We start from the raw sequence: 13227 nt of genomic DNA, 5'->3' as shown, positions 1-13227 counted from the left end.
CTCCATTCTTTCATCTGTCGTATACAAGAGCTCATACGTAATTTATCATTTGAGTTGAATTAAATTGGGATGGGCCGATATGAAATTTTGGCCAATACCGATAACCGATATTCTACTGATGGATATAAAATTCCAAATGGTCCTTGAAGGAGCTGAATGGATGATTGACCTCCTTAATAAATGTTTCCAAGTGACTGTAATGCAAAACAAGTTTCATACTTAGACATTTACTTTTTTAAGTAAGTAGGACATGGAGATTATCCGTAAAAAAAATTAACAATATGACAATTTTGGTCTAAAATATAAAATATTTATAGATATTGGGTTGATGCATAAGTTCGTAGCATTTGTGTTTGGTATGGCAACACTGCAGTGTTCGGAGTGTGTTTATCGTTTAATGTTCATCAATTGGAGTGGCATTGTTATGCTTGTGAATACGGATTGAATTTTGCAGGTTTAAAGGAAAACTAATTTTTGCACTGGTGTCGGGTGCAAAAAAAAAACTAACACTTCCAACATATTCTTCTGTCTAGATTTAACAGAGCACCAAAGGCAGCGGAGGCAGCTGAAAACATTTGTGCCGTATACGGGGATAATGCCAACATGTAAAGGTTAATGCAGGGGAAGCAAATGGTTTTGTCATTTCAAAAAGATTAAGCAATTTTGACTTGAGTGATTCTCCACGTTCAGGAAGACCTTCAGGCTATAATGAAGACCGTTTAAATGCTTTAACCAACGAAGATCCTCGTCAGTCGAACCGAGAATTAGCAAATGTGACCATTCAATCATCGTACATTTGCATTCCATGGGTAAGGTTCAGGATACCGCATGCTTGAAGTGAGAACAGCACAAATCAGTGAGTAGGCCAGGAAGACTGCATCGAGTCCTGCTCCAACACGATAATGCACACCCACACTCCACTAACATGAGAAAAGTTGCTATCCAAGTGCTTGTTTGGGAGGTTATTCGACATCCTTCTTACTTCCCCGATCTTGCACCTTCAGATTTCCACCTTTTCAGCTCCCAATCCACCAATCTTCAAGGAAACTCCTTTGTTAACGAAAATGCTCGTCAAACTTGGCTTGGTGATGTCTTTAACACCAAATCAGCTGATTTCTTCCACGCGTGGAATCGAAAAACTGTCCTAGCATTGGTAGACAGTCATAGACAGTGAAGGAAAATATATTACTGATTAATTTTTGTCTTTTGTTCATCTCAAATGAAGTATGAAATAAAAGACCTTTGCCACGGTGAAAAAAAATGCTATGAACTTATGCATCAACCCAATATATCAGATCTGTAAAATAATCTGTAAATTTACCGATAAGACTGATATGCCTATATCGGCTGATACCAATAGAGTACCTGGCACAATGGTAGCGTCATTGCCTTGTAATCAAGGGGTACATGGTTCGATATCCGGTGGAGGCACAAGTGGTTCGGATCTCACTTTAAACTGTAGGTCCAGTCCCGATTAGCCTACTGTGCATAAAGTGGACTTAAGGCAGCAACTCAAACCAAACCAATAGAGTACCGATTAATCGGTCCCATCCATAGTAGATATACTTAATTTATAATGAGTTAGTATTGTGACTGTGTCATCAATGAACTTTTGCATTAGATGAATAAATTTTCTGAAGGACTTGTGTTATTGTCCGCAGCAGAAGACACTGTTTAAGAACTTTAGTGTGATTGATGTCTTCCTAAACCGTTCATTTATTTCTGACTAGGCACATTTAGTCTTTCTCTACTTAAATTTTCTACCTCCACCCCTGCGCAATCTGAAAGACAAGTGATGTTGGTTACAAAATTTATGAATTAAATTTCAGTCATGGGTCAGTTTTTTGTCTTAACGCCCTTAGGATGGCTGCTAGCTATATGTACTAGTACCAAACGGCAGCAATGAACTTGTCATTCCTTCAAAACTACACGTGATTCTGTGTGCATTTTCATTTCTATGCATATGGGGCCTCCCCGGTGGCATAGTGGTAACGTCACCTTGTAATCAAGGGGTCCTGGGTTTGTTAACAGGTGGAAGCACATGCTGGTTCAGATCCCACTTTAAACTGTAGATCCAGTCTCGATTAGTCTTTCAGTACATAAAGTGGACTTAAAAACAAAAATCAAATTGTATACATCTGAAGGTATGACATACTCGAATTACAAAACAATACTTTTATTATTGTTACTGTTATCAAGCTCAAATTGAAAATGTTTTTGTTTTCCCTCCGAGTATTGTGGGATACAACTTGTAGAATGAGTGAAACACTTCAACCACCACTTTTTGCTGGTATATTTCACTTTTATATGTAACAATGAGAACAAAAAAACATTCACGATTTCTCACAATTTGGGGTCCAAGAAGAATTGCTCAGTTTTTGAAAATGGGTAATTTCACTTTTATTTTCCAAAGTTGAGGGATGGGCATTACATGTCGTCAATGACTGGTCATTTGTCGTGCTTCCCTGCAAATTTCGTTGCGTTCATAGGACCAATGCTACAAGCAAAATTCTGGAAATTTTGTAGCATCTGTCAGATGCTATTGCATAATTTCACTTTCAGAAACTATTTTCTCACGTTCTTTGCTGTGGTATTGTTCATGTAGAAATCTCCACTTTTCAATCAATAAACAATGGTCTTCACAAAGTGTGATTTTGAAAGAAAGTAGTTCTATGATCACCTAGCTGTGAACGAAATAACGTATTTTTTAAAAAGAAAAAACCTTTTTCTAAAAACACTAAAAATTGCTTGCTTACGAATAGCGAGTAGTCCAATGTTGATTAGAGCAACGTTTCGGGGTAACTACTTTTCCTTTCTTCAGGCTTTTCTTGGCATTGGTATCAAGCCGCGTCACTATTTTAAAACAAGGATTAAGTTAAAAGGTGCATGTGGTTTAAAAAGTGATTTATGAATGTTGTCTAAGCCTTGATAGAAACTTTCATATTACCTATCCCTCTCATTAAGCAGCCCCGAAGGTGCAATATAAAAAGTCTATTCCTAAACAGTTAAAACGTCTAACCAACTGATGTCCATAGTGGTAACTGGTTATCGGCGCAATGCAGGAAGTTGTCGATGTATTCCGCTTCAGTTTCCCTTCTCCATTTCATCCGAAGCCTACGTCATATCCAACACGAAGTCTCATATTTGCTGAGTAGCCCGGAAAACCTCTGGCGTAACATGGAATCCAATTCTCTTTTTCTTTTTGCCTTCTTCCCATGTTTTAAACATTCTAATGCAGATATCATCAACATTGCCGTCTTCTCTGTTTAATTTTTGATGTCTATCCTTACAAATGTGAGCGGCCTCGTAAACATTTCTACTAATTGGTTTATGATGTCTCCTAATAACCTCCCTCTTTTTTATTTCATGTGGCTTTTCTAATACATGTTCCAAGAGACCCATTCTGGGGACTCCTTCTTCAATATCTTTGTCATGTTCTTTCCACCTTGTACCCATATTGCTCCCGGTTTGTCCGATATATTCTTTGTTACAACTACAACTTATACTATAAATGACCTTCTCTTCCTTTGCTTTTGGGCCTTCCCCATGGCGCAGTGGTAGCGTCATTGCCTTGTAATCAAGGGGTCTCTGGTTCGATACCTGGTGGAGGCACAAGTGGTTCGGATCCCACTTTAAACTTTAGGTCCCAATCCCGATTAGCCTTACTGTGCATAAAGTGGACTTAAAACAGCAACTCAAACTCTTCCTCTGCTTTTTATTTTCCGAACCTTCTCTCTTATACTCAGTAAAATGTTTCTAGATACTGCAGGAAGCTCTCATCCCACATTTCATGCCATACTCTAGTTATTTTCTTGATTCTTTCGGAAATTCCTTTGTGATACAGAATACCTGCATACCTATATTCCTTTTCTTCGTCCCTTTTCTCCTCCTATTATGTGCTAGGTATGAATTGGTATAAAATAATATGTGGCAACATCTCACGGTGTAACTGGCAACACTGTGTGCGGCATTGCCACTTTCCACGTACATCTTTACTCTGCTGAATACAAATCTGTATAAAATTGGTTACGCAATGTGAGTTGACAATTATAATGGATTTTTAAATGGATGCAAGGAGCTGCGAAACAAGACCAAGATTGTATTTGTATAACTACCCAATACAAAGAGAAAGTTGAAGTAAGTCTTGACGAATGATGAAAAGATTTTTTCGGGCTATCGACCACGTGAGTTGTGGAAAAGATTTTTTGTGGAATCTTTTCCACAACTCATCTGGTCGATAGTCCGAGAAAACCTTTTCATAAGAGAAAGTTGTTTTGCAAAATTGATAACTGTTTTTTTAAAAATTTTAAAAATCTGAGAATTAAGAAATGTGTTTAAAAATTTTCTGCCTGCATCATACTAAAATTTCATCACAATCGAACCACCCGTTTTATATTTATAGAATTTCAAAGAGAGCGATCGTTTGCAAAACTAAAAAAAACAGGCACTTTTTCCTTCTCATGACAATAAAAAATAGAAGGCATACTCGAAAAAAAAATTGGTTAGCAGAATTGAATGAGCTAAATTTTTTTATAACTAGTTTTTATGTAGGTCTACTGGTTAATTTTTAACAAGTTCAAATGCGAGTATCTATAATTTTTAATCAGACAGTAACTCCACACCCCCTATATGCCTTCGTGGCCTATATATATATATATATATATATATACATACATACACACACACACACACACAGGGGAGCACTTTACTTTTTCCTATTAGTATTATTATTTTTATAAAATAATAGCAAATGAAAAAGGTAAAGTGTTCCCCTGTGCTTAGCACCATGCCATGAATGCGTATAGGGCGTGTGGGGGTAACAATAGCAAATGAAAGCAATTTTAATCTAGTTGCTGTATAAAGAAAGTGAAATGCCACAAGTCAGTCTGTTCCTGGCAGTGTGAGCCACATGTACACACAAGTAGGGACCTTGATTTTCCACTGTTATTTTTTTTCTTCCAAAATTGGTGTTATTTTTCTCAAAATTTATATTTTTGTCTTGTCAATTTTCTGCAAATTGTAACTTGGAAAATTATACCTTTATTGTGCTTTTGGACTAGTATTTTAATTAGTGTGTGCCTGTTCGTGACATTCCTATTTTGGGAATGATTTTTCAGAAAGTTATTTTCAATTATTTCTCGTTCGACAAATACCGATGTTTCGGCTCCCATGTGACAGCATGTGTGTACTCCATCTTCCATCAGAAACCTGCTACTTTGCTCAGTGATGCAAAATGTTCCATGTATAACATGCACCAAATTCTATTTGACAGATGATAAAAGTTCGGGAAAAGTGCACGGTATACTATGGTACATTTTCATTTTTGTAGCCTACAACACACGAAATATTAAATTTTCATGGTATTTTTAATTTCTTAACCACATAATATGTTGTAATTTGTGAAAAGGACCGATTATATGCAATGTTTGTATAGTTTTTTTGATTTTGAATGCATGCTAAATGTATTTAGAACAAATCACTGCACACACACACACACAAACAATTTTTGCAAGAACATATTTTGATGTTATTGCATTTTCAAAATTTTGGGTTGTAAGGGGTGATGCTTCCACATACACCCAATTGTCAACCTCATTTCCACGTAGTACACCCAATTGTTAAGCTTATTTCCATGTAGTACGCCCAATTGTCAACCTCATTTCCACATAGTATGCACTGGACTGCATTTTGCAGACAAACGAGGCTCTGGCATCTGGAACTACAGCCAGTATTATCTTCGTAGAGCTGTGTGTGTGTTGTCCTGTGTTTTGTCTTTGTATGTGCTGAATGCCTTTTTTACAGCCTCAGCTTTTAACCAAGGTAAGAATATTTTAATCCTCAGAAACTTGTCTTATTTTTGTTATGATAAGGGGCTGGGCCCTGTATAGTGTGATGGGTGCAAAATAGATTAACTCTTTCGCTGTGGTCGTCGCTTTTATGCACAGCACGCCAGGTGCCTTGCTCCGTGGAAGTCGCATTATTGCGAGTTCATACTTCCACTCGCTGCGGGTGTCGCATTTCCAAAGTACGTCGCTTTTAGTAGCTTTCTGACATCTGTTGATAGTATTTTGAACTATTTGAACTTGTAGTTTTGTTTTTATCCGTATGATGTCGCTAATTACGCCTCCGTTTAGAATTCTTTGACATAGGAGCATAGAGTGCTCTGACTTGTCAGTTTCAAATGCCTGTTCGAATGTAAACAACATGGCTTCGTCAAGTCGTCAACACTTGTCAGATAATGATGTTACTCAACTGTTATTTGCCGACTCGGAATCAGAAGGTGAATTAAGTTGTGACGATAATAGCGACAGTTTTTATGAGACTTCAAGTGGTGACAGTGATTATGTAGTGTCTGATGAAGAATTTGTACTGCCGTCCGTAACATCATGGAGCAGAGTGCAAAACAGCATTGATCTATATGCGGGAATTTCAAAATTTTTCAAAATATCATACCACCAGGGGCTACAGAATGGTTTGCCAGTGCAAGGAATGAATTTTGTAAGTTCTCTCTCATATATAATGCAATGTAATTGTGAAAACTATTTTTTCATAAAAAAAATACATTTTCAAATTTAATTACGCAGCCAAGGGATAGTGTGTGCCAGAGAATTCCGCAGCGAAAGAGTTAAGCACCCAAAATTTTAAATTCCAATTCAAAATTCCCTACTCATAAGAAATGTCTGCATGTATATACAGTGCAACCAGTGGTGTACACAGGATTTCTTTTTAGAGGGGGCTGCAATTCTAAAGGTAAATATTACATAGCTATGTTGTAGGCAGCGGGATACATAATGAAGTATTTTGTAAGTACCATGTTTAGTCTTCAGTTTGAAAGTTATTCAAAGACAAAAATGGTAATTGGGAATCATTTTAAATGGGTTTGCATTTTCCACTTTACTCCCCCTCCCCCCCAAGTCCTTTACTGCTTTAATTTGAAGATTTTGATTTTCGCAGAATTACAAAAAGGGTTGTAGCCCCATCAGCTTCCCTACTGCATACACCATTGGGTGCAACACTGATTTTACATTTTCCTGCATATTACATTCAATCTTCATGATCTTAGTAGGAAAAAAAAACAGATTTTACATGTTTGTACATTTGATGTAACCTGAAAATCTGTGTAATCTTGCTTCAACTCCTTGTCTTATGTTGCCTCATACAGGATTTGCAAGTGAGATTCCTGTCGTAATAGTCAACATTAAGCATATGAGCAAGAAAATGTACAGTTTACAGTTTCAAGTAAGGCAAATGTGCATCTTACAAAAAGGCAGTACATTTAGCTCCAACTTTCCAATTTTATTCATCTTCAAAACAATATATAGCTTAAAAAAAATTATATTTCATATATTTCTAACTACATTTTTTTATCAATGTCAATATTCTCAGAATTGCAAGTTCTGACTCATTACAGATAAAGGAAAAATGTTCTGTGCACTTAATCATAAAATTATCTCCAAATGGCTGTAAAAATGCCAAAAAGATTATAAATTTTTAACACTATTTTATTTGATGTTTGAAGTAACAGTTTGTTACACTATCTTAAGAGATTTCTCCCCATGTCAATTGTGTGTGCGTCGATTATTGATGTTACCAATGCCGGCATGATCATTTACTGTATGCCGATACAGCTTCACACTTCTTTCTAGTGACACTGTTGAAACTACACCTTTCACATGTGAAATGAAAAATTAAAGAAACACACAGTAGTTCATTTCGCTTGGGAAGGTAGGATGACCAACGCTCGAAGGAATCTCTTTGGGTCTCACTTGAGAGGCAAGCACCGACACAGACAGCACGACGGGAAGAGGAACCAGTCCATGAAAATTCCTTGGCAGTCGTTGTCTGGATCGTACGCCAACAGGCGGTGCCACTTGTACTTCTGCTCGCACGCACAGTCAGTGTGGCAACGTTTGGTGCGGAGTTTTCTGAAAAGAATAGTAAGTAGTATTTAGAAAATTTTCAATTTCAAAAGTTTCTTGGATTTAAAACTCCTGTAACACCCCCTACAAAATGTAAAGCATTTAGGCTGGGTACAATTGGTCATGATAATAACATGTTAGTCCATATTGGTGTCTTCTAACTGGATGTCCGCCATACTAAAATGGAAAGTGGGTGATGTGATATATCAAATTGGGCTAGAATTACACGAGAATTCAATGGCCGAGGTTTCTTTAACTAACTAACTCTCTAGCCTTCTCAAACCCAAAGGTTCATGGCTGCAGCAACACAGGCCTTCCATCTGTCCCTATCTTGAGCAAGATCTATATACTCTTTTCCATCCCTACCGATTTCCTTTAAGTCCATCTCAACGTTGTCCCTCCATCTTCGTCTTGGCCTTCCTACAGGTCTCTTACCATCAGGTTTCCCAACAAGAATCCTGTAAACTCCTCTCTCCTCTCCCATTCGTGCCACATGACCTGCCCACCTAAGTCTTCTTGATTTAATCATTCTAATAATATCTGGACATGAATACAAATTATGTAGTTCTAAGGTTTCTTCAACCTTCCTTTAATCAGGAAAAAGATAACTGCATGATTGTAACAAATTTTTCATTTTCCAGATGTGAGAAAACGGTGCCAGAATGCTCCTAATGCATGAGGAATGCATCGAGATCATACTGCTGTCTAGGGAGAGAAGTTCCTGTCCCATTGCAAATGATTTTAATCAACGAGACCCAGTGTCGCCTGTGACCTTTGCCTTATTACTCCATAAGTTCCAGGAGACAGGATCAGTCAACGACATGATCAGGATGCCCCAGAACTTCCACTGATGCGTTAGGAGCATTCTGGCATTTTTTTCTCACACCTGAAAGATGAGACATTTGTTACAGTCATAACTTTTTACTGGATTTAGATATATTGAAAAAACCTTCACCATTGCATTTCTTGTGAAATTCAAGCCTGATTTGATATATCACCACCCCAAAACCTTCACCATTGCATTTCTTGTGAAATTCTAGCCTGATTTGATATATCACATCACCCCTTTCCATTTAAAACTTTTGAGGGAATTCAATATGGCGGACGTCCTCTTGGAACTCACCAATATGGATCCCCCTAGGCCTAACTTGTTTCTGTCATGACCAATTGTACTCAGCCTAAATCCTTTACATTTTATAGGGGCAGGGGTGTTAAGGGACTTTTGAATCACCCTGTAGTATGTGGGTACGTATTTGCCTAATGATTCTATTCTAGGACTGAGCCAATACACGTATCGGTAAGAGTTGGATACGGCTGATACTTGTCTGGCATTTTGGTATTTTGGAGGATTTGCAAAAATGTCATGGTACACTGGAAATTAAGCAAATTTTGAAGTTTCCATTTATTTTGCACTAATATTGTGTGAAAAACTGTACTTTTTTATTACATATCAGGTACATAGTACAACAATATTAAGTAATGAGACTGATTTTATATTGTCCCACGTGTGCATTCTATCTGTGAAGTAACGGGTTTATGATGTAGTGTGGTCCATAATCCACAACCTGGCAACACCTCATGAACTTGCGATGGGCATGCTGGGAATTATGACGCCGTGTCGTGAGGGAGGTGTAAGGGTGTTGTCACGTAATATTAGGCGCATCCAGAAAGTAAGTTTCCCTGGGTTCGTGCACAAAAAGGAAACATTATTTCATTCAATGATTTATTGCCACAGATACAGCACTTGTCCAGTTACCTGTCAACATAATTCCTGCCAGAATTGAGGCACGTGTCATAGTGTGGGACAAACTTCTGTATACCTATGTCGTAGAAGTCTGCCGCCTGGGCACCGAACCACTGTGTGACAGACTGAGCCACCGCGGCCACCTATCTTACTTACTATCACAGTGCTATGAATAATTATGGAAGAGAACTGACCATATCAGACCTCAGTATCCTGAACAGAGCAGTTGGTTCCTGCTCCACGATAATGCACTGTCCCACAGAGCAATCCTAGTCCAAGAACAAGTTAGAGTGTTGAATCATTGTCTCTACTCCCCAGATTTATCCCCCTGTGATTATATCCCATTCCCGAAAGTGAATCTGCTGCTGAAATTACGCAGTTTTGATGAACACAGGACAATCCAAACGTCCACCCTTCCAGTCATACCACATGAAGACTTACAGATATCGTTTCAAACGTTGGCCAACCGTGCCAATTGCTGTATTGATGCAGAAGGGATGTACTTTGAGTAATAAACAGGCAAGGTTCAATTATTTTGTTTCCTTTTCATCTGATAACGACTGTCTCATTACTTAATTGTCGGACTGTGTATTTTACTATTCTGATGTAACACTGAAGTATTGCAAAGCAAAACACTGGTAATTTGATGCTTGTCATTGGAGTGAAGTATTCAACTTATATTAATCAAAATTTGAACAACTTTTAATCGTTACAGTTTTTAAGCATTGCACAGTGGACCAGAATCCAGAAAGTGGAGTTGCATGGTTAAAAGCATTAGTTTCCTGTAGAACAATGATGGGGCTGCCTCAAAAATGCAAATTCAGTGCACTCTTTTTATTTCGAATTACTCAATAATTTGAACAGAAGTTTATTTCCCCTTGAAATCATATTTAACCTGCCAATGGTCGACATGTTAGCACTGTGCTAACATTGAAATTCATCTGCTTATATATTTATTGTGAAATAAGAAAGCTCTTTGAGACATGCGGTTGGGAAAATATAATAGGGGGGAGCATTCCCTTCCATTAGAAGCTGTGATGTGATCCTTTGTCAACAAATTGTCAAAATGGTAGCGCAACGCTTGCATGTCGACAAACCGCGGAACTGTTTCTCAATTTTTAAATTTTATTGGTTTTCTTATGTTTAAGTGACTTTCTTCATGATGGACAATACTCATATATTGCAATGGTTAATACACGATAGAGACTATGAAAGTGTACGAAAGGAGCAGTGTTATGTTCTTTATTCAGAAGATAGTGATGTGAAGCAGCCTGGTATAAGTGATCATGAGAGGAACAGTGAAACATCAGCCGTCGAAAATGACCATCAAACTCAAAGAATGTTCATGGACCACAGTACACTGGACGTGACGAAACAACAATGTGGTATATTCACATAATGAACAAAAGATGATATTGAGAACTAAAAAAGATCAACTAAATTTGAAAAAAATGGAGGTGTAAGCATCGTGCTACGACATAGTCAACCAATGCCGGGTTAATGATACATGCTTTGATAACACTGATAAACAATGAAATACTCCTTTAAATAAAACTAAGTGATCTTTATGTATTCAGATGTGCTGATAACGAATATCGCATCCGTTTTCCTGTATCACCTAAGTTTTTTGCAGAACACCCAAATTTTATAATTTTATGGTTTCAGGTCTCCGCATCCAGCTCCGCTTCCAGCTTAACGTTTGTTTCCTTGCAAATGGATAAGAACTTTTCAGCGACCTTGTGTTTATGACTGGCACTTAATATATAGTGGAGGAAACATGTGGCAGTAGAGAAATTTCCTGTTTCTCTGTTAAAATTTGTTCTTTTGTGGGTTAGTCGAGTCTTAACTTCCTTTCCGATAACTTCGCGAGTAGCCGTATTTTATGTTTGTGTATGTTCGTGAAATTGTGAATGTAATATTGTATAGTGAAGTGAAGTGTAAGTTGTATTTTAACAAAACGATAAGAGCATTCACAATTGTTTTTTTAAAGAAATATATTATAAGTCAATTAATGAGTTCGCCATGTCACGCAAATGTGTGAATAACCCGAACTTGTTTTGTTATGTTTGCGGGGAATTTACTCCGAAGTCACAGAGAAATACTATCATTCCTATAGTGAAAAAAGCATATGAGTTGTATTTTGGAAGTAAAGTAGACGAGGGAAAAAGCTGGGCACCAGGTAAAATTTGTTGTAATTGTTCGAGAACTTTACGTGGTTGGCTTAATGGCACTCACAAATCAATGCCCTTCGGAAACCCTGTAATATGGAAAGAAAGATTATACTACGGATTGTTACTTCTGTTTAACAAACATAGTGGATATAGTTCTAAATCAAAACATTCTATATTTTATCCTGATGTTCCTTCAGCCAAGAAACCTACGAGTCATGATTTTATACCAATTCCTAAGCCTCCTAAAGAATGGACAGTGGATGAAACAGAACCAAGCAGTGCTTCTCCAGATGATGGACCCAGACCCTCATATTCAAACACCGATCCAAATTTTCCTGATCCAAATATACCTCACTTTATTTCCCAATCCGAACTAAATGATCTAGTCAGAGACCTCAACCTTTCTAAAGTTCAAGCAGAATTATTAGGTTCTCGTCTCAGAGGGTGAAATTTATTACAAGATGGTGTTAAGGTGTCATATCGGAAACGCCAATAATCACGGACACATTTTTTTTTCTGTTAGTAATGAGTTAACTTACTGCAATGATGTAGAAGGCCTTCCGCAAGAATTTGGAAGGAGTCACAACCCAAACGAGTGGAGACTATATTTAGATTCATCTAAGAATAGTTTAAAAGTAGTATTGTTGCATAATGGGAATATATACCCTTCAGTACCCCTTGCCTGTTCTTCCACCATGAAGGAAACATATGAAAGTGTGGATACAATATTAAAAGTGATAAATTATGAAAAATATGGTTGGCAGATATGCGGAGACCTCAAAACGATTGGTGTACTGTTAGGCATGCAATCTGAGTTTACAAAATTTTGTTGCTTTCTTTGCGAATGGGACAGCCGGGTAGAAGATAAACATTACAACATTGTGGATTGGCCCATACGAAAAAACTTATGTCCTAGAGAGAAGAGTGTTAGGAATCACCCTCTACTTGAGAAAGACCAGATTTTGTTACCACCGTTGCATATAAAGTTATGGCTGATGAAAATTTTTGTTAAGGCTTTGGATAAACACTGTGAGGGTTTTGGGTACTTGAGAAAAACATTTCCTAAACTCAGTGATAGTAAGTTAAAAGAAGGCATATTTATTGGGCCGCAAATCCGTGAGATCATTCATGATGACAACTTTGTGGAATTGCTAACAGAAAAAGAGAAATGCACATGGTTAGCTTTCAGACAAGTATGCTGTAATTTTCTTGGAAATGTGAAAGCTGACAACTACAAGGAACTTGTTAAGAACTTGTTGAAGTGTTATCAGCGCATGGGGTGCAATATGTCCTTGAAAATTCAACTTTTTACATTCGCATTTGGACTTTTTCCCCCTTAACTTGGGCACGGTTAGTGACGAATGCGGCGAGAGATTTCACCAGGATATTTCTG

General features: G+C 37.5%; 2 protein-coding genes across 2 annotated transcripts in view; one reads left to right on the top strand and one right to left on the bottom strand.

Moving 5' to 3' along the window:
* Positions 1 to 13227, top strand: part of crok (crooked) — a 272768-nt gene that overhangs the window by 155932 nt on the left and 103609 nt on the right. The window lies entirely within an intron of this gene.
* spz3 (Spaetzle domain-containing protein 3) overlaps positions 7283 to 13227 on the bottom strand; it is a 167431-nt gene continuing 161486 nt past the window's right edge. Inside the window, exon 5 of the mRNA XM_083141581.1 lies at positions 7283 to 7925. Coding sequence (XP_082997707.1) covers positions 7763 to 7925 — 163 coding nt within the window. The 3' untranslated portion in view covers positions 7283 to 7762. The remainder of the gene's footprint in view (positions 7926 to 13227) is intronic.

This window comes from Lepisma saccharinum, chromosome 20 (assembly GCF_977018435.1).
Source record: "Lepisma saccharinum chromosome 20, izLepSacc3.1, whole genome shotgun sequence".
Taxonomy (NCBI): domain Eukaryota; kingdom Metazoa; phylum Arthropoda; class Insecta; order Zygentoma; family Lepismatidae; genus Lepisma; species Lepisma saccharinum.
The sequence above is the reverse complement of the archived record's forward strand: the minus strand, read 5'-3'. Positions and strand labels throughout refer to the sequence as shown.